At 41.6% G+C, this 26748-nt stretch overlaps 2 protein-coding genes and 1 long non-coding RNA gene across 4 annotated transcripts in view; 2 read left to right on the plus strand and 1 right to left on the minus strand.

The window, feature by feature from the left end:
- Positions 1–5996: 5996 nt before the first annotated feature.
- LOC135097406 (uncharacterized) lies at positions 5997–11912 on the plus strand. The gene is made up of 7 exons (XM_063999251.1): positions 5997–6681; positions 7901–8033; positions 8472–8598; positions 8945–9059; positions 9667–9840; positions 10221–10413; positions 11840–11912. The coding sequence occupies exons 3-7, from the start codon at positions 8476–8478 to the stop codon at positions 11910–11912; spliced, it is 678 nt and encodes a 225-aa protein (XP_063855321.1). The 5' UTR covers positions 5997–6681; positions 7901–8033; positions 8472–8475.
- A 35-nt stretch (positions 11913–11947) lies between these two features.
- On the plus strand, positions 11948–15425 carry LOC135097386 (piggyBac transposable element-derived protein 3-like). The gene is made up of 2 exons (XM_063999231.1): positions 11948–13196; positions 13555–15425. The coding sequence occupies exon 2, from the start codon at positions 13555–13557 to the stop codon at positions 14524–14526; it is 972 nt and encodes a 323-aa protein (XP_063855301.1). The 5' UTR covers positions 11948–13196; the 3' UTR covers positions 14527–15425.
- Positions 15426–18994: 3569 nt separating this feature from the next.
- LOC135097382 (uncharacterized) overlaps positions 18995–26748 on the minus strand; it is a 9275-nt gene continuing 1521 nt past the window's right edge. Inside the window, exons 1-4 of one of the 2 annotated variants that reach the window (XR_010265643.1) lie at positions 22152–22307; positions 21097–21203; positions 20367–20424; positions 18995–19961 (exon numbers count right to left, since the gene is read on the minus strand). This is a non-coding gene — a long non-coding RNA (uncharacterized LOC135097382). Of the gene's footprint in view, positions 19962–20366; positions 20425–21096; positions 21204–22151; positions 22308–26748 lie in introns of those variants that run through there. The other variant, XR_010265642.1, reaches the window with a different exon arrangement.

Genomic DNA, 26748 nt, shown 5'->3' on the forward strand with positions numbered 1-26748 from the left:
GGGCAGACGACCATGCAAAACAAGTCCCCTTACTATTTGTCATTATGTCTGGGAGAAAAAAGAGTGACTACAGAAAAGTTTTCCATGAAGTTTTAACTAGTTTACCAAATGAGCCTTCTGTTCAGCACATAACAATCGACTATGAGAAAGCAATGTGGAAAGTCTTGCCTGAGGTTTTGCCTAATGCCAAGGTCAAGGGATGCGTATACCATTGGACGCAAGCTGTATGGAGAAAGGTTAGTCAATTTAGCTAATTGCCTACAGATTTCTTATATATAGTACCTGTCGAATAGTAGTTTTAAAACAAATTGGATCACCATAATATGACCAGATTTTTTTTTCTTTTGTACAATACAATGTCTAATTTCTTTGTTTTGAAATACTTATGTAGGTTCAAGAGGTTGGTCTCCAGCATGCATACACACATGATGACGGGACGTACAAACACTTACGGAAAGTGATGGTCCTTCCATTTCTGCCTGAGGCAGATATAGGTCCCGTGTTTGAACGGCTCTCACGTCAAGCTACCACAGCCCAGTTACAGACTATAAGAACATGGATCCACAACTCCTTATGGCCAACTTCTAGCTGGAGTATTTTCAATCAGTCTATCCGCACCAATAATGACATTGAAGGCTGGCACAATCGACTAAACAAACGTGCTGCAGGTAGATGTAACCTCCAGTTTCACCTCCTCGTAAGCCTTCTCCACAAAGAGGCTAAATTGACATCTATCTACATAAGGCTAGTATCCGAAAAAAAGCTACGAAGGATACAACGGAAAAAATACAGAAACTTACAAGGTCAAATATTTACTCTTTGGGAGGAACACGTGAGGGGTGAGCGATCGGCATATCAGTTGCTGAAAGCGTGTGCTCACCTGAATGGCCCCGTGCGCAGCTGAATCTATATTTTAATAAAAGTTTCTAATTCTTTGTCACTATTTGAATATTATATGTATGTAACTGTCTTTTAATCAAATTTTTTTTTTTTTTTTTTTTTGTAACTACTTTTTGGTCATTACTTTCTGAATATTACATTTATTTAACTGTCTTTTGATAAAAGTTTGTTTTTAATTCTTTGTAACTGATTTCTGAATCAGTTACAAAGTTTCTTTTAATTCTTTGTCACCACTTTCTTAATCTTACATGTATGTAGATTTTTTTAATAATTATTTTTTTTTTTTTAAATATATGTGGGCAAATTGACTCTTATATGTGGGACAATTGACCTGTGGGCGAATTGACATGTAGGCGAATTGACATGTGGGCGAAATGACCGTAATTCTCTCTCTCTCTCTCTCTCTCTCTCTCTCTCTCTCTCTCTCTCTCTCTCTCTCTCTCTCTCTCTCTCTCTCTCTCTCTCTCTCTCTCTCTCTCTCTCTCCTTGGTCTCTTTTTCCGTATAATTATCTCCTCCTCCTCCTCCTCCTCCTCCTCCTCCTCCTCCTCCTCCTCCTCCTCCTCTTGTTGTTTGTTTCGTCAGCCTTATCAAGTGTTGTGTGCTTTCTCCTTGACGGCTCCAGTGTGACAGGCGCTGCAGCAGTGGGAAGCTTGCCAAGACAGGGGCACCTCTTGTTGTTGTCTGATGCAGCTAGTGGCTTGAGTTAGGTAGCTTAGGGTAGCTTTGGCTAAGTGAGGTCAGGTTAGCTCTGGTCAGGTTAGGTTAGGTTAACCTTGGTTGGGTGAGGTTAGGTTAGCTTAGGTTAGGTTAGGTTAGATCAGGTTAGGTTAGAGTTAGGTTAGCTTTGGTTAGGTGAGGTTAGGTTAGCTTAAGTCAGGTTAGGTTAGGTTAGAGTTAGGTTAGATCAGTTTAGGTTAGGTTAGGGTATGGTGCAAGAAGTAAAGGGGATGGCAGTGTTGGTTGTAGCTGCAAATTTAGCAGGATAACTATAAGAAAATGACCAAAGGTGTTTTTGATGCATTTGTACCACAGGTGATGCGTCGACCTAGCCTGACCCACCCCTAACCTAACCTCACCTGACCTAACCTAACCTAATGCAACGAAATCTAAAGCAACCTAACCTAACCTCTCTCTCTCTCTCTCTCTCTCTCTCTCTCTCTCTCTCTCTCTCTCTCTCTCTCTCTCTCTCTCTCTCTCTCTCTCTCTCTCTCTCTCTCTCTCTCTCTCTCCTCAACCAAGCAAAAACCAAGCCATCCTATTGGTCAACAGGGGATCACCATCAGCCCTTCCATTGGCCCAGAGCTTTGTGGATTGTGATTGGACGGCTGGCTGGCTGACCTGACCTGACCTAACCTCAACCGAGCCAACATGATTTATCTTTTCTTCGTTGACACTGGCACCATGATGACCTTTGACATGAACCTGGCACTAGAGAGATAGGCAGAGAGAGAGAGAGAGAGAGAGAGAGAGAGAGAGAGAGAGAGAGAGAGAGAGAGAGAGAGAGAGAGATGTATTTTTTGGCAAAGGTATTTATGTAATTTGAATGATATCAATGTGTGTGTTTGTGACCTGTCAATATACATAGGCCTACAGGTTTTGTGACCTGTCAATATACACAGGCCTACATAGGTAGTTGAGCAAGTCTATAGTTAGCTGAACCATCTTTTTTTTTTTTTTATGTAGGAAGGACACTGGCCAAGGGCAACAAAAATCTAATAAAAAAAATGCCCACTGAAATGCCAGTCCCATAAAAGGGTCAAAGCAGTGGTCAAAAATTGGTGGATAAGTGTCTTGAAACCTCCCTCTTGAAGGAATTTAAGTCATAGGAAGGTGGAAATACAGAAGCAGGCAGGGAGTTCCACAGTTTACCAGAGAAAGGGATGAATGATTGAGAATACTGGTTAACTCTTGCGTTAGAGAGGTGGACAGAATAGGGGTGAGAGAAAGTAGAAAGTCTTGTGCAGTGAGGCCGCGGAAGGAGGGGAGGCATGCAGTTAGCAAGATCAGAAGAGCAGTTAGCATGAAAATTGCGGTAGAAGACAGCTAGATATGCAACATTGCGGTGGTGAGAGAGAGACTGAAGACAGTCAGTTAGAGGAGAGGAGTTGATGAGACGAAAAGCTTTTGATTTCACCCTGTCTAGAAGAGCAGTATGAGTGGAACCCCCCCAGACATGTGAAGCATACTCCATAAATGGACGGATAAGGCCCTTGTACAGAGTTAGCAGCTGGGGGGATGAGAAAAACTGGCGGAGACGTCTCAGAACACCTAACTTCATAGAAGCTGTTTTAGCTAGAGATGAGATGTGAAGTTTCCAGTTCAGATTATAAGTAAAGGACAGACCGAGGATGTTCAGTGTAGAAGAGGGGGACAGTTGAGTGTCATTGAAGAAGAGGGGATAGTTGTCTGGAAGGTTGTGTCGAGTTGATAGATGGAGGAATTGAGTTTTTGAGGCATTGAACAATACTAAGTTTGCTCTGCCCCAATCAGAAATTTTAGAAAGATCAGAAGTCAGGCATTCTGTGGCTTCCCTCCGTGATGTGTTTACCTCCTGAAGGGTTGGACGTCTATGAAAAGACGTGGAAAAGTGCAGAGTGGTATCATCAGCGTAGGAGTGGATAGGACAAGAGGTTTGGTTTAGAAGATCATTAATGAATAATAAGAAGAGAGTGGGTGACAGGACAGAACCCTGAGGAACACCACTGTTAATAGATTTAGGAGAAGAACAGTGACCATCTACCACAGCAGCAATAGAACGGTCAGAAAGGAAACTTGAGATGAAGTTACAGAGAGAAGGATAGAAACCGTAGGAGGGTAGTTTGGAAATCAAAGCTTTGTGCCAGACTCTATGAAAAGCTTTTTGATATGTCCAAGGCAACAAGACAAGACGAGATGGATGTACTGGGGTCACATATGACTCCGCGCTGACCTTCAGGCACCACATAGAGCGTCTAGCCAGGGAGGCCTCGGGTAAGCTGGCGTCACTCAGAAGGATGTCGTGGCTCCTTGACGACAAAGGCCTGGAGATCTTGTACAAGGCTCAAGCTCGTTCCTCCCTGGAGTAGTCGTGCCTTGCTTGGGGAGGAGCGGCGAGCAGGCATCTTTCCCTCCTGGACAGGGTACAGGCTCGAACAGTGAGGCTCATAAAGGACAGTGGGGCCAGAAATAAGCCAAAGCTCCACTCCTTTCAACATCGCAGGGACGTAGCGGGCCTCGCTGTGATGTACAAAATACAGCAACAGCGAATCCCGCATCTCCAAGCTCTCCGCCAGCCCCTGCGGCGGGCACAAGTGACCACCCGGGCTGTCACTTTAATGGCTGCTGAATTATTTCAGTGTCGCTGCCGTACTTGGCACCATCAACGCCAGTACGTCCATCATTATAGTGAACTATGGAACACCTTAATTGCTGCACAGATAGACTTCAGTAAAATGAATCTGCAGCAATTCAAGGAATGTGTGAACGTCTGGTTGCCATAAGCACCAGAGTAACAATTGTTAGTAACATTTAGAGTTAGGCTTTTAGAGAGGAAACACTAAAAATGTTCCCTTTAGCTTGTTAAGTGATACATTATATGTAAAAATATTTTGTAACATTCTCTTTAACTATGTATTTGTTGGTGTACAAAAAAGGAGAGAAAGAGAGAGAGAGAGAGAGAGAGAGAGAGAGAGAGAGAGAGAGAGAGAGAGAGAGAGAGAGAGAGAGAGAGAGAGAGAGAGAGAGAGAGTTTTTCTTTAATTTCCATCCTGAAGTGCGATAGTTTACCTTCTTTATTTGGTTTATTTTGTGGTGTGTTATTCATTTATGCAGCAAGTGTTAATCTGTCTGTCTGTCTGGTTGTGTCTGTCATTCGGTGTGTATATATCTCTTAGGTTTTTCCTTTGCTTGTCTGTTTTTTTTTTTTGTTTTTTTTATATGTCTTCTCTTCTTGTTCTCTTAATTGTTTCTTCCTTTCTATTTTTTTCCTTCCTGTTCATCACCTGTCCTTTGTCTGCCTGTCTGTCTGCCTGTCTGTCTGTCTGTCTGTCTGTCTGTCTGTCTGTCTGTCTGCCTGCCTGCCTGTCTGTCTGTCTGACTGTCTGACTGTCTGTCTGTCTGTTTGTCTGCATATAAGTTAATTTGTTTGCTAATCTGTCTAATCTCTCTCTCTCTCTCTCTCTCTCTCTCTCTCTCTCTCTCTCTCTCTCTCTCTCTCTCTCTCTCTCTCTCTCTCTCTCTCTCTTTCTCATTTGGGGATTAAGTGAAGAGTTAATATAAGGAGATTCCCGAGTCTTACTTAATTGTATTTTAATTCCCCAAATCTTTATGTTCGCACTTAACGGTGATTTCTATGGAGATGAAGCGGAGAGAGAGAGAGAGAGAGAGAGAGAGAGAGAGAGAGAGAGAGAGAGAGAGAGAGAGAGAGAGAGTCGGAATGCCTGCCTAGCGCTCTGAAATCTGTGGCAATAGGAGAGAGGGAAAGTGGTTGTGGTATTAGCACTATTAGCAGAGAGGTGCCAGCAGCAGCAGCAGCAGCAGCAGCAGCAGCAGCAGCAGCAGTAGTATTAGTAGTAGTAATAGTGGTGGTGATGGTGGTGGTATTAAGCAGTACTTACAGTTGTATTTGTGTAGTGGTGGTGGTGGTAGTAGTAGTAGTAGTAGTAGTAGTAGTAGTAGTAGTAGTAGTAGTAGTAGTAGAAAGAGAAGAAGGAAGACGAAAAGAGGAGATAAAACGAGAGAGAGAGAGAGAGAGAGAGAGAGAGAGAGAGAGAGAGAGAGAGAGAGAGAGAGAGAGAGAGAGAGAGAGAATTATTATTATTATTATTATTATTATTATTATTATTATTATTATTATTATTGTAGTAGTAGCAGTAGCAGAAGTAACAACAGCAACAACGATATAAAGAACAATGGCAATAATAACAAGGCATCCCTTCACCTTCCACACACACACACACACACACAGCGTCAGTTGGTGTACGTGGACGGTTCTTTCGGGTAGACTTTCGTCGAGGTGAACTTGAAACACCCCGGCAGGAACAACAGAAACGTGGTGAGTGGAACGCCTTGCTTGTTTTCACGAGTTTCTTTCTTTCTTTTTTTCTCTTTTTTTTTTCTGTGCTTTGATAATTTTTTTACCCTCTTTCTTTCTTTTTTTAAGGGGGATGTCTTTGTTATTTTTCGATTATATTTTGTTCTGTTTTGTTTCTATTTTAACCATTTTTTCCTCTTCTTTTTTTGTTATTTATCTCTTCTTTAATTTTGTGTTATCTCTCTTGTTACCTCCTTTATTGAACTTGGTCACCTTATTCATGTCGCCTTTCACAATTCACTTCCCTCTCTATCACCTCAAATTTACGTTCATGTTTACACTTTCTTATAATCGCATTTTTTTTCTTTTTTTTTTTTTTGTTATTTCCTTGTACTTTCATTCAGTGTTTGTTATCCTTCATATTATCCATTTATCCAGATATTTATTTTATTTTCTTATTCCAATGAAACAAAATACGTACGTTTATGTGTACGTATGTGTGTGTACGTGTTTGATCATTGTTTCGTGAAAGTATCACGAAATTTAGTTTGTGTATTATTGTTACTTACTTTTGATTACTTTTTGTTAATATTACTGTTTGCATTGCGCATGTTGCGTTTTGTTTGTTTCTTACTTCACCCCGGCGCCAGCACCCAGCACCCAGCAGCCGCCACGCAGGTCAGTTGTCTGTGGTGGCTGCTTCCGCCAGGGTGAGTGTGGTGTGGCGGCCGTGTGACATGGCCCATGCTGGTTCCCTGCTGTTCCTTGGTATGTCATGTAAAGTGGAGCTTTGTGTACAGGTGCAATACAGACACGTGATTTGCAAGGTTGTATTGTTTTGTTCCATACGGCAGATGCAGATACGTGTTTGGTATTGCTCCAGCCGTTCCGTGAAAATTTGTTTGATTGTTGTTCGCAACTGTGTGTGTGTGTGTGTGTGTGTGTGTGTGTGTGTGTGTGTGTGTGTGTTAACACGTTGGGCCAGGCGCTGAGCTTGCGGGGAAGCTGTGTACCATGCCTGTGTGATGTGCCCAGGACTGTGGGCTATTTACCGCTGCTTGGTCAATATTGTAAGTGAATATTTGTTTAGGTTAGATAATTTTTGTGAACTTTCTAGTTTGATGGCTGAACATTTAGCATTGTATGAGTTTGGATACTTTGAATTTGTGGTGTTATGCTCTGTGATGTTGTGTTAGTTAGGTAATTGTTCTCAGGTTGGATCGACTTAGTAAAATAAGTTGTATTAGTAAAATAAGTTGAATGCAACGTTCGACCTTCTCTACCCAGCGGTTTTGACGAGACAATCATGCACGCATTGAGTCTGTGTACGTGTCTAGACGCGGCGGCACAATTGGTCCGTGTACGTAAACCCTGTAGGTGTGGACGCAGGTGTGAAATTCTTCCAGTCCAGGTGTGTAGCGGCGGGTTACACGTGGAATCCATACTTCATTCACCTGGCCTTCCCCAATGACGTGAATGTTATCTGGGGGAAGGGAGAGAGAGGGAGGGGAGGGAGATATGGAGGAGAAGATGGAAGGGGTGGGAGAAGGGTTTTGTTTGTCTCTGTCTGTCTGTTTGTTTGTCCTTCCTTCTTGCTTGCTTCCTTGTTTGTTTGTTTATTTTCTTTCTTTTCTTGCTTATTTTGTCGGTCTTTGTTCTCTTTTTTCTATTTTCTTTCATTTTTTTCCTTTCTTTGTTTTGTTTCCACTTCATCTTTCATTTTTTTTGGCTCATTTTCTTTCCATTTCTCTTTTCCTTTATTCTTTTCTCCCTCATTTCTTTTTACTTTTTACTCCCTTTCCTTTCTTCCCCATCCTCTTTCCAGCCCCTCATCCCTGTAGTCAGTAACAAATTAGATACCAAACACCCTTACAGAAACCAAACGCTCTGTTCTGCTCTGCTTTCCCTTGTATCCCTTTGCATACCCACCCACTGACCCACCCACCCACCTCACCAACCACTCACTCACCCCTGTCTCTCCCCACAGCGGGATTACTACGAGAGAGAGTGTGGCCCCGAAGTCCCCCTGCGTTGCGATGTTGGGGACCTGTCTGGCCTTATTGGTACCATCGACATTAGAGAGAAGAGATTTGTGTTTGTGGATCGCAATCTGCCCCTGGGTGGGTGTGTGTGTGTGTGTGTGTGTGTGTGTGTGTGTATGTGTAAGGAAGGGGGTGTGTTTGGGGTGTGCGTGTGTGTAAGTAATATTTGTCTATATGTTTTGTCATTCTCTTTTTGTGTTTTCTCTTCTATTTTTCTTTCACTTCTTTTATCTTTTCTTTGGTTCGTTCCCCCTTTCTTTCTTGATTTTTATTTTTTTCCTCTTTCTTTCTCTGTTTCCTTCTTTCTTTCGTTCTTTCTTTCTCACTTTTCTTTTATTTTCTTCTCTTTTCTGGTTTTTCCCTCTGTCTCTCTTTCTTTCCTTCTTCCCTTTTGTTTTTCTTATATTTTTTTTCACTCCTTTTCTTCCATCTCTCTCTCCATCCACCCTTCCACTCCCTTCCCTTCCCCATCACCACTCCACCAGCCTCACTCACCCCTCTCTCTCCTCCACACAGCATCATGAACCGGGCCATGATCATCCACACGGAGAACGCGGGAGTGGAGCGGTTCGCCTGCGCCAATATTGAACCAGACGATGACATAATTAAGTGGGTCATTATCAGAAAGGCGCCCAAATTTTCTGTGTGAGTGAGGGAGTAGGGGAATGGTGAAGGGTGGATGGGGGAGTGAAAGAGGGGGTGGATGGGTGTGGGTGGGTGGGAAGGATAGAGAGAGGGATGGAAATGAGGAAAAAAGTGAAAGGGAGAGAGAGAGAGAGAGAGAGTTACAGCAATACTGATGTTAGCTAGGTAAGGTGGTAGACACAGATAGATAGATAGATGTATAGATAAATAGATGGATAGAGATAAATAAAAAATGTCACCTTTTCTCATCTCCCATATTTTTCTCCCTCCTTTCTTCACCTTCCTCTTCCACCTTATTCCCTTTCATTTACCTTTTCCTCCTCCTCCTCCTCCTCCTCCTCCAGGCCTACCTTCATGATGGGCATGCGCGAGGTGTTATGGACGCCCAAGCAGCTGATCTCCAGACGGTGACCTTGTCCAGTGACCAGCAGTGCGTGACCTTCGTGGTGCACTTCATGGGTGAGTGGGTGGGGTAGTGGAGGGAGGGAATAAGAGATTTTTGTTTCCTTTAGTCAGTCCTTCAATTCGTTTGTTGGTCAATTTTCTTTGATTATCTTCTTTCAATATTCCTTTTTCTTTTAATATTCCTTTTTTTTATATTCCGATAATTCATTCTTTTATATTTTACTTTCCCTCATTCATTTGTTTCTCATTTCAGCCCTTTCGACTATTTTTTTTCTTTTCCTTTTTTCAGGTTTCTCATTTCTTTCTCTCCCTTCGTCTATCGTTTGTTTCATTTCTCATCCAGTCACCTCCTTTCGCCTATTTTTTTTCTCCCTTTCTTACCTCTCCTTATCAGTGATATTTAAGTCTTTCCTCTTTTGTCCCTCTCCTTGTTTCATCTCATCGGTCACGCTGAGTCCTCATTTGTGTCGCTATTCTCAGTCTCCCCTCATTCCATCTCTTCCTCTCATCATCTCATCAACTTCTCTCCTCCTTTCACCTCCTCCTTTCACCTCATTGCATCACATTAATAAAGTTTCCTTTCATTTAGTTTACTCCTTTTCCTTCCTCCCATACCCTCTCACACACACCTTCCCCTCACCCCTCTCCTCTCCTGACGCAGGCCCCAGCGCAGGTCGTCTTGAGCTGGACTTATCCCGCGTGCTGGCTGGCCGCAATCTGGACCGCCCCACCATTACCATCAGGGGCGTGTACCCTGACCCGGACCGCCCCAAGAAGCTGCCCTACAGGACCTGCGGGAGCCTGGAGGAGGAGACACTGCTGGAGGAGAATAAGAGTGAGTCTTGGGGATGGAAAGGGAGAGGAGTATAAGGTGTAAGGGTAGATGAGAGCACTGGAAAGGGGAGGGGAGGATAGTATGGCAGTTGGGGGGAGGAAGGGCAAGAAAATGGAAGGGAAGGAGAAAAAGGAAAAAGGAAATGAAAGGGGAGGGAAAATAGGAGGGTGGTGGCAGGGGATATGGGTGGTATTTGGTTCAGAGTAAACTTTAGGCTGTTTGCTCAGCGTTTGTTTCCTTTAGGCATCTCAAATGTTCCTTTGCAGAGCACATCCCCAATCCCTTTGCAGAGGTTTCCTTTTGGCATCTCAAATGTTCCTTTGCAGAGCATATCCCCAATCCCTTTGCAGAGGTTTATCAGGTTTTTTTTTCTTTTGCAGCCAACACCCTGTGGGATCTCAAGGGCGGTGTTGCCGGAGCTGGCCTCGCCCCCGCCCTGCTGCTGCCTCTGCTTCTCCTCATCGCCTGCGATAAACCCATCAACATCAAGGCATCTTGGTTTTCGCGTCCATCCCCGTCCCCCTTAGTTCCTCTTACCCTGCATAGAGAGCCTGTACATTATGTAGATAGGAGGCTAGAATTATATGAAATTAAAGATATATTATGCAATTATCTTCATGCATATATATATATAAAATGCAATAATGTTCGTTACCTTTTCCTGGAAGACTCTCCGGAGAAACACCACGACCATTTTCAGATATGGGCAAACTTAGTGATAGTTTTATTAAAAACTTATAATAAAAACAAAAAAATTAAAAAAATAAACTAAAAATATATATATTTGGGAGCCTCTCGATCATTAACCGGCGGCTGCTTTGTTACAGCAATGCAGGGGACGTATTGCAGGGGAGTGCCGCCGCCAGTCTGCGAGGTCACTGCAGCGTCACCACTCATCTGTGCAGGACAGACGAAGCGAATTTGAACTGGAAACAAACGAATTGAAAAAGACGAATTTTTACTATTTGATAACCAAACATCAGAATTAAACGATTTAAAAAAGTTCTTAACCGAGAACGTTCAATTGAAACAATCTATTTGAATTGAGCCACTCACCCAGCCAGACACCCCCGGCGCGTCACAGGCAGAGAGGAGGGCGCTCAGGGCAGGCTAGCACCTATGATGGCAAGCTGGAGCGACCTGCCAGAGCACAGCCTTCACCTTGTTGCTGGGGTGCGTGGGTCTTCAGGCCGCCAATAGGGAGCGCCGGCTGGCTGTGGCACGCGTGGAGCGCCTTGTGAAGCAGCGGAGCGAGGCGGCGGCACGTGGCTGGGATGACCTAACAGTAAATACTCTTAGCACAATCAATTAGTAAAGAAATCAATGAGTACAGACAGTAAAGATTTCAATTAAGCGACGCAAACAAACTAGATCGTTACTCGACACATTTGTACAAAAATCCAAAATGAAAATGCAAGACGCCTGAATACCAATCAATTACACAAGGACCAATACAAACACCTCAATATTGAACTTTCTATAACTCCAAATGCTCATAACAATAAACGAGCCGTTACAAGTTAAAAGATTACACCATTAAAATATTACACCTCATTAAAAGATTACAGGTCACCTGGTAGTGGCTCCGTGTGTCGTGGGAGTGTCATGTCACTGAGGAGCAGGGCAGGGAGGGCGAGGGAAAGTGAATGATCTGTCACTGAGGAGCAGGGCAGGGAGGGCGAGGGAAAGTGAATGATCTGTCACTGAGGAGCAGGGCAGGGAGGGCGAGGGAAAGTGAATGATCTGAAGGTAATTACACTGAACACAGGATAACTTTGTACTCAGTGTTGGGTGTTCATGTTCCCGCTGCTGCCACCTCAACCCTGGAGAGACCTGACATGTCCTGAATCAGCAGAGCGTTACAGTATGACGCTAGGAGATTGTCACGCACCTGTCGACTGTCAACGTGACAAATGAGGGACAGGAACATCAAACACGGAGCACCAATAAAGCTGGATTCATTATACTTTCATTTTCACCTTCCCTCGCCCCCACCCAGCTCTTGCAGATACTTCAAGCCCTCCACAACACAACACAACCACCGCCACCAAGAACACACCATTATCCACTAACAAACAGAATAATCACAAAACAACACTGACCTTACCTGGGCGGCGGACGGAGGTAGAGAAAGCGACGAGGCTAGAGTCAGGCGTTAGTTCACGTCTGCTGAAGCTTCGGAACTTTCTCGCTATCTCGAACGCTTCAATGTTTTTTTTTTTTTTTTTTCATATCAGAGGGACACCGGGCTGAGGCAACAAAAGGGAAGAAAAGAAAATACCTCTACTACTTTTAACAAACCCGAGCTAAAGTTATTTGGTTTTCCAAGGATGTTTTCGTGGCTTTAGTGATTGAAATTATAATTAGTGAGGTGACGAGTTTTGCAAGGGTATTTTCATGGTTTAGTGACAATTTCCTTTGATTTACTGGAAGTTATCGTGCTTTTACGAATGTTTTAGCAGGGTATAGTACAAACTGTTAAGGATTTACAAGTGTGTTTCCTTGGGTGATAGTTTTACAGCCTGTAGTGAAAGTCAACGAAGTGATAATGGCACTATCATGACTCAGTGATGGTTTGGTGAGGATCCTGCGTCATTAATGAGAACACCCATGAGAACCTGACTAATCACCTCTGTGGCATTTGTTAACAGTCCTGGTGAAAGAACAAAGAGCTTAACAATACGAACAAGATACAAATGGAGAACACAAACCAGAATACATCAACAATTACAAGCAGATTCATTTAACGAGGTAGTTAGAGGAAATATTTTATCAGCATGGCAAAGACTAACTATCTTTGCCATTATTTTGAGATGAAGTGCTTAAGAATACAAGAATACAAACAAGATACAAATGAAGGATGCAGACCAGAATACGTCAACCATTACAAGCAGTTTAATACAATGAGGTAGTTAAAGAAAATATTCATCCACACGGTAGAGATAAACAAACCAGGTTGTTAGCGCCGAGTCATTAGGTAGTTTTAAGAGATTATACGAATTTATGGACAGGGATGATAGGTAGAAATACGCAGGCATGTTTGAAATATGGACCACCGCGAGCAGGCCTATTAGTTTCTTGCACCAGCCCTTATTTTTCTTACATTCTTACTTTAGCTCTTAATATTAACCCATTAGCTGCCAATGTTCCCATTTGGGAACACATATTAATATGCTATTATTATCAATGAAACATGCTTGTAGGGGGAGATCGTTCTTCCTCATGTTTGAACAGGATCATTTTGCACCAGTCATCGTGCGTAAACATGTCAGGCTGCCGCCTTCTGTGCTCAGTGGGAAGTTGAACTTCACTGAATTCACACCTCCCTCGGAGCTCTGTAAAACTTGTTGATATCGGTAAGTAATACTGAGTGCAGTTTACTGATGTACATACAGAATTACTGATGAATATGCTATCTATTCATGAATATGCCCAAAAATATTTTATTTGTTTTTTAAAGTTAGAATATTACTGACTGAAACTAATTGTTCCCAAATGGGAACAATGGCCAGATTTGGAGACACAGTCGTAGGGTTGTATACTCATAATCATCTAGAAAAACATGAAGCATTACTTTTGTACTGAGTATTACAGCTAACCTATTTTCTTCTGTTATACATTTTGTAAACAATAATTATATATTATATTCTGTGTGTGCATATTTTTTGTATTATTACAGATGTATGTTTTCATTCAGTTTTTTCATTTTTACAGATGTCAAAGTTGCTCAGTCTCGCTGAGGCAGTGGCCTTAGTTTTAGAAGAGGATGGAGAGGAGATCAATATTCTTCCACCAGAAGAAGACCAGGCTCTTACTGATGAGGAGAATATTGATGATAACCTCCTTGAAGATTGCTCTGAAGGCCAAGATGCTGAGCAAATTCTCCCTCGTGATGTTTGTGGCAGGGTAGAAGTTGCTGATAAGCTTGATACAGATGAAAGACCAACTGTATCACAAGGAAATGACACAGGCAGTGAAGGAAATAATAAAAAGAGGATGAAAAAGGCTCCTGCAAAGAAAGTGTCCTGGAAAAAATGTAAGAACACTAAAGTATTTCCTCAAAAAAATAAAATAAATCAATTGGAAGAAGACTACCCAAACTTATGCTCACTTTCTCCTGGGGAAATGTTTCTGAAGCTCTTCAATAATGACATTCAAAAACTGCTTGTTCAAGAGACGCTCAGATATGCCCATGAGAAGTGCAACAATCCAAAATTCACATTTGACACCAGAGATCTATTAGATTTCATAGGCATTTTCATACTCAGTGGATACCACAAACTACCCCGTGAAGATATGTACTGGGAAAGGTCAGATGATGTTGCAGTTCCAGTTGTGTCAAGGCGAATGTCTATAAATAGATTTAGAGAGATCAAGCGATATTTCCACGCAGCAGATAATAATAATCTAAACAAGACTGATAAAATGTCAAAGGTCAGGCCAATGATTGAAGCAACAAACAAATCACTGCAACAGTTTGGGATCTTTTGTGAACATCTCTCTATTGATGAATGTATGGTTCCATATTTTGGTCATCACAGCTGCAAGATGTTTATAAGAGGGAAGCCAATTAGGTTCGGCTACAAACTTTGGTGCCTGTGTTCATCAACTGGTTATCCATACAAGTTTGATGTGTACTGTGGCAAGTCACTGGAGGGCAGCAATACTGATGATGCACTTGTGTAGTGCTGGGAAATTAATTATGTATATTTCTACTTTTTTTCCTAGGCTAAGGCCCATGTAATATGCGAGGGTGACCAGAATCTCAGAACCATGTGACTAACCCCTCCCCTTCCCCTCCTCTCCTCAGTGTCCTTTTGTCCTTGCTTTCCCCCCCCTCTCTCAGCGTCACTGTGTTGACCACTTCTATAACAAATTTACCCCGTGAATAAACGTAATTTCTCCTGCTTGGCCAGGTTATAGAGGCGAATTTTTCACCTAATCCCAGAGAATGGGGAGCCCTTAATATGATAAAATTAATTCTATAATGGTAAGGTCTTAAACCAGCCCAAACAAATCCCAGATAATTACGCCGCGCCAATGAGGTTGACGAATCTGATAAGTCTTCTTTGCTTCGCATCCCTGTCACCCCTGTTGCTACGCAAGCCGGGAAGAGATACCAGACTTTGACTAATTCCCCAATTGATTTCAAAAGTCCATTGAATTAAACTTCTTAAAGTAACAACTATAAAGTAAACAGTAACTTAATTATTCATATTTTTCATCCCTGAACTCACAACCTAGTCGCCCCCCCCCACTAAAAAACAAAATTATAACTTAATAAATTTCCCCATTGGAAACCTTTATCCTTAGTTTCCCGCCGATCTCCTCACAAGCAAAGCCAGTCTCTCTCGGATTCTCCTCAGGTGAGCATGCAGTCTGATAGTCTCCCCCTCCATTCCTGTAATATTAAGTAAGTGTTTATTTAACAATAATTTTACTAAAGCCAGTCTCTCTCGGATTCTCCTCAGACCCTCTTGGATTCCCCTCAGATATTCCTGTTGATAAACTATTTCTGAGTGGATAGATATTCGCATTTTTTCGTTCTTTTTTTGTTGGTTTTCTCCACGGGACTAGTGAAACCACCTGGTTCGAGATCACCGTGTGAGACTGTCCTCAGGTATATACATACTTTTTGGGTATATATTTGTTATTTATTTATTTATTCTCTGGTCTCCCCCACAACTCAGTAGTCGCGAAAATATCTCCATCGTAGTTTTTATGTAATTGAAGAATACGCTACCATTTATTTTGTATTTCTGAATTCCTTTCTTTTTATTATTATTATTCGGTTTATTCCATTATCAATTAAAAATCTATAAAAGTGTCAATATTTGTATTTCTCTTAATCCAGTGATAGGATTTAGTAATCATCGTGTGCCACAAGGGAACATCACACCCCTTAGAGGGCACTAAACTTGGGACCAGGGTGGTTGAGCAGCTGATGTCTTGTGTGAATGATACAAGTGCTCATGAAATATTTTTTGATAATTTTTTCACATCCCATGATCTAATGTTGAGGCTACAAGAGCATAACACAAGAGCTACAGGTACTGCAAGAGACAACAGACTTCTAAAGTGCCCTCTTCCAGAGTCAAACTCTTTCAAGAAGACCAAGCGTGGGACATATGAATACTTTTCTGATGGCAATATATTGGCTGTAAAGTGGAATGACAATAGGCCAGTAACTGTAGTCACCAATTATGACAAAATTGACCCAGTAGTGTATGTTGAACGATGGAGTGTAACTGAACGAAAGAAAATTCGTGTTCAACAGCCTAATATGATTCAGTCATATAACAAGTTCATGGGAGGCGTGGATCTTATGGATCGTTTTGTGGCTCAGTACAGACCCTCAATTCGATCCAAGAAATGGTATTTTCCTATTCTTTTTCAAATGTTCAACATGTTGCGCATTGCAGCATGGCTGATTCACAGAGAGGTGTCAGATACAAAATTAGATCAACTAGAATTTACACGCAGCGTTGTAAGGTTCTTATTCTCTGAAGCACCTGCACGGAATCCTTCACTTGCAGGGCCAAGTGGTCACCATGTCCATATGAAAATGCAGATGGAACATGTGTCTGTCTCAAGCACAAAACAGGGAAGATGCCGGTACTGTAAGAAAAATACTAGGATGATGTGCTCAGGTTGTAATGTGCTCCTTCATACAGGATGCCTAAAAATGTATCATGAAGCATAGGTGTTTCATCTGAGTAGAAAGGTTAAAAAATTTTCAGTATGCCGTTTTTCTTTCTGAAAACAAGGTCTTTATAATTATTTTCTTTAATTGTGTTACAGCATTCAAAGAAATATAATTTATGTTATTTTGTATTTTTGCATTATAAAGGAACAATAAATGTTAAAAAAAAAATCATTTGTCGTTCTCTATTTAATGGATGTTATCATGGGATCCTGCCAATGTTCCCATTTGGGAACATGTCATATCTTGCAAATTAATTTATACTTCAATAAGTTTAGGTCATATATGACTTCAAGAACATCCCAAACCATCAAATTGAAAAAGGCAAGATGCTCATTTAATGATTAATATGGTTGGCACCAAATGGGTAAAATCAATTATTCTTCCACTTCCCTACTCCACAATTAAAAATACGCATGACAAACAGTATAATTAGCATATTTAGGTCCTAAATATTGGTGATGGTGGTGATGGTGGTGGTGACGAAAAACAGAATGGAGGATAGAATTAGAAAAGTCATTTAATCTCTCAAAACAGAACTCACCTGTCACCTGGGGGCACTGATGTGATTCCAGGAATGCTGCAGGTGTGAGATGTAGATGTAGGTGTGGATGTGTAAGGCTTGGATGGTGTGAGAGATGAGGGATGCTGTGTGGAGGAGTGAAGGATGAGGGGGCAGGCTGTGTGGAGTGAGAGATGAGGAGGGAAGCTGAGTGAAAGATGAGGGAAGAGGCTGACTGAGGGATAAGGAGGCAGGCTGTGTGGAGTGAAGGATGAGGGGGCAGGCTGTGTGGACTGAGAGATGAGGAGGGAAGCTGAGTGAAAGATGAGGGAAGAAGCTGACTGAAGGATGAGGGGGCAGGCTGTGTGGAGTGAAGGATGAGGGGGAATGCTGAGTGTGAAGACCTGGAGATGCTGTGAGTGTGTGAAGAAAGGCAAGATAAGAATGAATGCTGAATATCTGAGAATACGTGGAGTGTGTGTGTGTGTGAATGTGTGTGTTATTTATATATGGAGGAAGACACAAAAAAGAAAAACAGTCAACACACGGAGAAGCCGAGTGTGGAGTAAAATAAGGATGTACAAAAGGGAAGCTGCAAGGAGCCATCAGGCCTACACATGGTAGTCACTGGGAAGGAAGGCATGGCAAGGACAAGCATCACAGAAAGAAACCACATCCACTGTCACAAAAACTGGAACTGACTCGTAAACTGTCCAACACAAAGAAAAAAAAATGACAAACAAAATAACAATAAAAAATAAATAAATAAATAAACAGTGACATCTTGACCCCAAAAGCTGATAAATACACTAATGAACACTGAAGGAGAGAGAGTTTCCAGTCAGTTTGCATACATTTCTTAAGACAACACATGGAATGATGGTCCAGCTTAATCAAAGCTTCCTACTGTGTTAACACCAATCTGTACACATACTTGTGGTGAAAATACACATCCTTATCTCCTGTAACATACATATCATTCTTAACACATTGTACCCACTCCTACACATCCTACCTAATGCATCCTTCACACACTACCTTCCTTCCAAATCATCCTTAACCATCCTCACACAGTGTACAGGATATCCTCAGCCTCTCCTACACATCCTTCACACACCAATCTGCCGCCCTACATATCCTTTGCCTCTCCCACACACTCATGTACGAGTATTTCAAATTTCCTTTCTGGCAAATTCTACTCACAAAACTAATATATCTATACTTTTTGGAATGGTTGTTTTTTTTATCATTAGTTTGAGCAATGGGGCCTGTTCTCTCTCTCTCTCTCTCTCTCTCTCTCTCTCTCTCTCTCTCTCTCTCTCTCTCTCTCTCTCTCTCTCTCTAAAGTACAACAGGAATGAGATGCAATCATACAAAAACCATTGCAATAATATCCTTAAAAATAACAAGAATCACATCTTAGTACTAATCTTCCAGTAGTGAACAAGATATCAACAGTAGTGAAAATAAAAGATGCTTGAATGAAGTACAAATCCCTCACACACACACACACACACACACACACACACACACACACACACACATGAACCTCAACAAATACAGCGACTAATATTTTTAACTTTTTGGGGTGGAAATCCTCAACAAATACAGTGACTAATATCTCGGGGTGGAAATCAAGAGTAAAAACTGCCACTTTCTTTTGCCATACAAGCAGAAGAGTTGTAGCAGGTCTTGGCCCACTCACGCCCTGAACAGGACAAGGGTGACAACAGGAAGTATAAACTGATTAACCGTGAAATTAATGTACCAAACCAAAAAATCTAACACATTACTTCTATATTTTTTTTAGTTTACAATGGCATAAAATAATATATATATATATATATATATATATATATATATATATATATATATATATATATATATATATATATATATATATATATATATATATATATATATATATATATATATATATATATATATATATATAAACACCACTGCTATATTATTTTTCAATTTTATAATGATCTATAGAATGAAAAAAAACTATTTATATTTTCTAGTTTACAATGACAAAAAATTTAAAGAAACAATAATTTCTCCTCCATTTTCTAGGTTACACTGATACATCAACTCAAAACACATCATTTTTTTACTCTACTTTACACAAATTAATCTAAACTAAACATCAATCCCTTTCTTTTACAGCTTTGTACTGCTTTACATTCCAGTTCATTATAAATCTCTCTCTCTCTCTCTCTCTTTTAGCCTTTTTCTCATTCATATATAAACTCAAACCAAACTTATTTCTTCTGAACTAAAAAAAATTGCTATATATCCCACCATTATATTCATCTCTTATATTCTTTCTAATTAACAAAGATACATCCCCCCAGCACACACACACACACACACACTAAGCCCCACTGTTCTATACATTCCAAAACACCACATTTTTTTTTTTTTTCATTTCACTTATTCATCTTTTATCATTTTATCTACAGATCAGCAACTCAATTTCACTTCCTCATTATCCTTCCCAGACAAAAAACATCCTTCACCACATCCAACTGGCATCCTATGACCCTCCTGCCTGGCTTCTGTCTTGTCCTCAGGTGTTGCAGAAGTTAAATAATTGATATTCCAAATATCATCAGACTGATGATGCATTCTTATTCTCAGTTTCATACCACCACCAGCACCACCACCACCACCACCACTTGTCTTAACCTCCTTAGCTCCTATTTTCTTCTTAGCCGGCAACGTTTTCTTCATCTTGTGCCCCGGCCCTGTTGCTCCACCCAGCCCCCGCCCTGGCCGCCCCAGTACAAACCCCCCAACCACACCCCAGGAGTGTGCAGGGCCAATGTTAGGGTTGCGCCGGGGCAGTTAGCGTGGGGGCATCTGGGGGGTGGGTAGGATGCCGCAGCCAGACCCATAGTACTGGTCGTCCTGTTGGTAAAGTGGTGGAGTTAGTGTTGTTACTGCTACTACTAATGCTGCTACTATTACTACTACTACTACTGCTACTGTTACTGTTGTTGTTGATGCTATATTACTTTGGTGCTTTTTGTTTTATATAGTGAATTGTTATGGTTCCTAATACTACTACTGCTGCTGCTACTGGTCCTGCCATTAAGTTTTACATATGGATTTAATCTTTCTTTTATACAGTTAAATAACATCCTGCTATCACTATTATTACCATTACTACTTTGACCAAGCTACCTCTACTACTGGTATTACTTCTACTATTACTACTACTACTACTAATAACACAACTAGATATTTTACTGCTATCTCTACTATGATCAAACTATCACTACTACTACTTCTACTAGTACTGCTGTTACTCACCCAGTCCATCCTCCTCTTCTGTCTGCCTTCCCAGTCTTGCCCACTGTGCCTCTTCTTTCTGTGAGGAGACAGAGTTACAACCCACACACCCAAGGAACCTGACCCAGCCTATGCAAGACGACCTCTGTTAGCTGAGAGGAGAGGGAAAGAAGGAAACAGATGCACAAGAGGAAAGGAAACCAGAAACATTTAGGCTGATGCAAAGATATGGTTTGAAAAGTAATAATGAACAGGATATATCGTGATGCAATGCTATTTTCATTTTGGCTCGTTGTTTGTTGAGAAAAACCAAGAAAACATTTAATTCTTCCTTAAAGTTGTGAAAATAAAACAAAAAATAAAGAAATAAAGAAATAAAGAAATAAAATTAAATAAAGAAATGAAGAAATAGACAGAATATCAATATCCTTTTTTTTCTTGCTGGTTATTTGATTTTTTTTTGGATAATGTTGAAATAGCACTAGTGTTTTTTATCTTTGCGTTAGGCTAAGATTAATTCCGTTCATTAGTCTCAGTGCCGGTCAATTCATTCTGTAGGTAACAACTTGATAAGGCATCACACTCTGCCCAGAAACAAGCAGTAAGTGTCTGGAAATTACTAGGCAAGGATTACCACCATATCCCCAAAACTCTCATTACTTTTCATCATATTTATTGAGTTTTTAAGCAATTATTCTACTTTCCTTTGCTGGTTATTTGATTTTTTTTTACATGACCACCTTAGCCGTACCTGCCGCCGCCGTAGGGGTCACCATACTGCCGGCCGTACCCCTCCCTGACCCTGCGGCGTGACTCTCAGCCTAAGCACCCATCAGACTCATCCTGCCTCACTCACTCCTGCAAAGAAAATAAAGATAAAAAATAGCAATAATCATCTTCCTGCCTTTTCTTTCCTTGCATCTAGAATTACTTAACCACTTGGGGAAGATGACTCTTAGCAAGGCGTTAAATAATGCGTCACGGCAGCAGGGAGGTGGGTGTGGTGGCGTGTGGGTGGTGTTGGTCTGAGCGTTGTGGGGTGGTGCTGGGAGTCCTTGCTGAATGGTGTTATGTATTCTTATTCACACTTATGTTTCTTTCCTTTTCGTTGTGACAGCCATATCAAGCTTAGGGTGTTCTGTGGGGACTTCCGAGGCATACGGTAACTGTGTCCTGTCCTCTGGTGGTGAAATATACGTCTGTGCTGTACATTAGTTCTTTAAATGTCCTTGCCTGTCACTCCACTACTACGCCGCGCCCTTCAAGTCGCCTCCAACAATACAATAAATAAAATACAATTAAACATTCCGGAACTGACGAAGGTACTGAAGGAACCTCTATAATTGGACTTTTCTCACATCCAAAGCATGTTTCTTATACAATTCTCCACTAGCCTGTAAGGTATAATTCATCTCTCACTTCACACATACTCAAGGACAGTAATTACCATAAAAAATTATGAATGCTATTGATAAGTAAAGAAATAATAAGTTTATGGCTATATCAAGATTTTTTGCTTTGAGCCTAAATCATCTCTTTCTCTTACATATTCATCTAAGTGATACAAAATTCCAGTCCTTTTAATAATGACTCCATTTACTAGGCATAGATAATTTTTACAGCAGCGGGAAGAGGGGTGGCCAACTCGGACTATATATTAATAACAGCTGTCTGTGTAAGATGATGGAACGGATAATATTGAATAGGCAAGGTGGGCCATGTACTCTCTGGCAATGTACATGGCTTCCTAAAAGGTCATTCCATAAGTCATTGTTTTGTTGAGTGCCTTATAAATAAGGATGCTACCTGCAGAGCTTTCGTTGATCTCAAGAGTGCCTTCGACAGGGCCAACAAAGATGTTATTGTTGCGCCCACCCCTCACTCCGGGCGGGCGTGTTATCCACACGGGTACGGGTCGAGAAACTAGAGCAGCGGAGTCACACTCTGAACGCCGGGACAAGGCGCGCACACACACACACACACACACACACGAGGCCAGGGCACAAGGGAAAAACACGGGCACTATTTCCTAGGTTTATTGACAAATCCTCCGCAAGTACACTGCTTTACAAGTTCACAGGGGCACGACATGCACTCAACAGGCAGGCACACGCTGGCTTCCTCTCCGGCCACGCGTCTCCGCTCTCTCTCTCTGTTCCCGCCTCTCCCAGTGCTGTCACCTCCCACAGTGCTGCCACCCGCACCAATACCCCTGGTGTAACATTATTATGAATTCATTTTCAAAGGTGTCAAAGGTAGATATTTAGGATGGATCAGGGACTATTTGTACAACAGAACAGCACAGGTTTGATTTCAAGGTGCAGTCTCCTCTGAGGAAGTCTTTGAGCTTGGAACACCACAGGGTGGAGTCCTTAGTCCAATGCTTTTCAATGCTTTAATGGACAAAATTGCGCGTTGTTCCTTCCCACAGGTCACCCAGGTCCTCATCTATGCTGACGACATGCTCCTCCAGTGCCCCACACCCAGGACTCTCCAGTCAGCTCTGTCACAACGAGCAGCATTGTGTGTTCAAATGGGACTTGTAATTAATGAATATAAAACCAAATTTCAAGCCAAAGGGAAGGTCTCTCGACTGCCCACTGTAAATAATGTTCCCATCCCTAGAGTTCATACACATAAGTACCTGGGTGTACAGCTGAGTTTCAGGAAGTCACTCCACGCTGTACACTATGTTCGAGACCTCTGTCTGCCACGGCTAGCGCCACTGCGGCTGCTAGCAAACAGGGGCCTGGGGGCTGGCATTCCAGTTCTAAGGATGTTCTATATATCTGTCGTACGGTCCATCATTGACTACGCAGCTCCTATTTTAATACAGTTTAGTGCCACCCAGCTCCGTCCCCTGGAGATTGTTCAGAATGAAGCTATGAGAATAATTTTGGGATGCCCCAGGACTGCAAGGACTGAGGTCTTCAGAGCTGAACTGCACCTGCCGAGTATTATATGTAGGATACAGGAAATTACTTGTCGTACTGTTGGTCGGATGCTATGCACGGGCTCCGACTCTCTGAAGGGATCACTGACCCCCCTGTATCGTGATCCTCGGACTCCTACAACTCCATACCTCAGGAAGATCCTGGGAGTTCCTACAAGTGTAGGTATAGTCGAGGCCTGTATTAACGTTGTTATGTCACCGCTCCAACCCGTTTGGAACCCTCACCGTGTCACTGTTGATATTCACTCACTGCATCAGCCCAAGAGGAACTGGCTCCCTCATGTGCTGCAAGACATGTTCATGACTAAATTGTCCAAGTAGACCCTACGTTCAGGCTATTCATGTTTATTGTGATGGTTCAGTCAATGGCAGCAGGTCCGGATGTGGGCTGTTCATCCGCGACTACATTTCTGCCAATCGCTACACTGACACTGAGGTTTCCAGGCGGTTCCCTGCACACATGTCCTCCACTAGAACAGAACTGTATGCTGTTCAGGAGGCGCTCCATATTGTGGCGCCTCTCCGTAAGGATGTATTCTTCTATGTTGACGGTCAGGCTGCACTGTATGCTCTCCAATCTACCTCCCCCATGGACTGTGATCTACTTAATAAATGTCTTGATCTCATCCACACCCTAGAAGGTGCTGGTGCCACGGTCCACTTCACCTGGATACCCTCTCATGTGGGTATCCCGCTTAATGAAGAGGCAGACCGCCTTGCTCAATGTGCCCTTCAGGACGACACAGTGGACCTTGGCGCTGAGTACACTCTGGGCTATGTTAAGAGTAGCATGAAGGACTTTGTACAGAGTAGCATTAGTGATCAGTTGGAGCTTTGTTGCCAGTACAGAGTAGCATTAGTGATCAGTTGGAGCTTTGTTGCCAGTACAGAGTAGCATTAGTGATCAGTTGGAGCTTTGTTGCCAGTACAGAGTAGCATTAGTGATCAGTTGGAGCTTTGTTGCCAGTACAGAGTAGCATTAGTGATCAGTTGGAGCTTTGTTGCCAGTACAGAGTAGCATTAGTGATCAGTTGGAGCTTTGTTGCCAGTACATAGTAGCATTAGTGATCAGTTGGAGCTTTGTTGCCAGTACAGAGTAGCATTAGTGATCAGTTGGAGCTTTGTTGCCATAGGGCCAGTGGCAGTAGTCTTCACTATGTGCGTGCCTCCCAGAGCTGTGCTTACACCTATGGGAGACACACTGCATCACATGATAGGGTGGCAGTGAGGCTCAGATTAGGCTATAAATACTTTTGGGAAGTCGGTGCTTCTCCTGGCGTGTGCTGTGTGCTATGTGCTGCACCAAGGGGACACACTCTGCGTCATTATGTCACGGAATGTCCTCTCATTGCTACATTTAGGCTGCGAGGTCAACATGACTTGTATAGCCTCATTGACCATTTCTTAGACTCAGCCACTCTCAGGGAAATACTCAAGGAATATCCTACGTTTGCTCCCAGACTGTAGGATATTTATGCAATAAGGTGTGCAATATCTGTATTGATTTATTTACTCATATTTTTGTAATGTATACTATATTTTTACATTTTTGATACCCTACCCTTAAATCTTTGCCCAAGGGGTGGGTGGCAAGGTCCGTCCTCCTCCTTTGTTGTATTTCATTATTAATGCAACAATAAATGTATCAATCAATCAATCAGAGTTAAATATATATATATATATATATATATATATATATATATATATATATATATATATATATATATATATATATATATATATATATATATATATATATATATATATATATATATATATATATATATATATATATATATATATATATATATATATATATATATATATATTGAGGCAAAAGCTGGTATTTTTCTTCACATAAGCAGGTCTTGCATTTTGTAGTATTGTGATTATTTATTTATATTTACTTATTTGCTTTGAAAGTGGTGAGTTTTTATCCGTTGTGCTGCAGCTCCTCACACTAGTTGTATATATAGACAGGTAGAGTGTACATGTATGTATGTATGTATGTATGTATGTATGTGTTTATGTACTCAAGCTAGTGTGTACTGTTTTTCCAGAGTAGCTTTAATAACGACAACAGTACTGTTACTACTATTACTACTACAACAACAACTACTACAACTACTACTACTATTACTACTACAACTACTACTACTACTACTAGTGCTACAACAACAACAACAACAACAACTGTTGTGGTAGACGGTCACTGTTCTTCTCCTAAATCTATTAACAGTGGTGTTCCTCAGGGTTCTGTCCTGTCAACCACTCTCTTCTTACTATTCATTAATGATCTTCTAAACCAAACTTCTTGTCCTATCCACTCCTATGCTGATGATACCACCCTGCACTTTTCCACGTCTTTTCATAGACGTCCAACCCTTCAGGAGGTAAACATATCACGCAGGGAAGCCACAGAACGCCTGACTTCTGATCTTTCTAAAATTTCTGATTGGGGCAGAGCAAACTTGGTATTGTTCAATGCCTCAAAAACTCAATTCCTCCATCTATCAACTCGACACAACCTTCCAGACAACTATCCCCTCTTCTTCAATGACACTCAACTGTCCCCCTCTTCTACACTGAACATCCTCGGTCTGTCCTTTACTTATAATCTGAACTGGAAACTTCACATCTCATCTCTAGCTAAAACAGCTTCTATGAAGTTAGGTGTTCTGAGACGTCTCCGCCAGTTTTTTTCACCCCTCCCAGCTGCTAACTCTGTACAAGGGCCTTATCCGTCCATGTATGGAGTATGCTTCACATATCTGGGGGGGTTCCACTCATACTGCTCTTCTAGACAGGGTGGAATCAAAAGCTTTTCGTCTCATCAACTCCTCTCCTCTAACTGACTGTCTTCAGCCTCTCTCTCACCGCCGCAATGTTGCACATCTAGCTGTCTTCTACCGCTATTTTCATGCCAACTGCTCTTCTGATCTTGCTAACTGCATGCCTCCCCTCCTTCCGCGGCCTCGTTGCACAAGACTTTCTTCTTTCTCTCACCCCTATTCTGTCCACCTCTCTAACGCAAGAGTTAACCAGTATTCTCAATCATTCATCCCTTTCTCTGGTAAACTGTGGAACTCCCTGCCTGCTTCTCTATTTCCACCTTCCTATGACTTGAATTCCTTCAAGAGGGAGGTTTCAAGACACTTATCCACCAATTTTTGACCACTGCTTTGACCCTTTTATGGGACTGGCATTTCAGTGGGCATTTTTTTTTATTATATTTTTGTTGCCCCTGGCCAGTATCCTTCCTACATAAAAAAAAAAAAAAACTACTACTACTACTACTACTACTACTACTACTACTAATAATAATAATAATAATAATACAACTACTACTACTACTACTACTACAATTACAAGTGATACTGCTACTACTACTACTACTATTACTACTACTACTACTACTACTACTATTACAAGTGATACTGCTACTACTAC

The sequence above is a fragment of the Scylla paramamosain genome, unplaced genomic scaffold (genome assembly GCF_035594125.1).
Source record: "Scylla paramamosain isolate STU-SP2022 unplaced genomic scaffold, ASM3559412v1 Contig19, whole genome shotgun sequence".
Classification (NCBI taxonomy): Eukaryota; Metazoa; Arthropoda; class Malacostraca; order Decapoda; family Portunidae; genus Scylla; species Scylla paramamosain.

Excerpts from the sequence above, each read along its gene's own strand:
- LOC135097406 (XM_063999251.1), top strand. The coding sequence starts at position 8,476 with ATGAACCGGGCCATGATCATCCACACGGAGAACGCGGGAGTGGAGCGG. Across the intron at positions 9,841-10,220 it reads ACTGCTGGAGGAGAATAAGA|CCAACACCCTGTGGGATCTC; the intron begins GTGAGTCTTGGG and ends TTTCTTTTGCAG. Across the intron at positions 10,414-11,839 it reads GTACATTATGTAGATAGGAG|CTCTTGCAGATACTTCAAGC; the intron begins GCTAGAATTATA and ends GCCCCCACCCAG.
- LOC135097386 (XM_063999231.1), top strand. The coding sequence starts at position 13,555 with ATGTCAAAGTTGCTCAGTCTCGCTGAGGCAGTGGCCTTAGTTTTAGAA.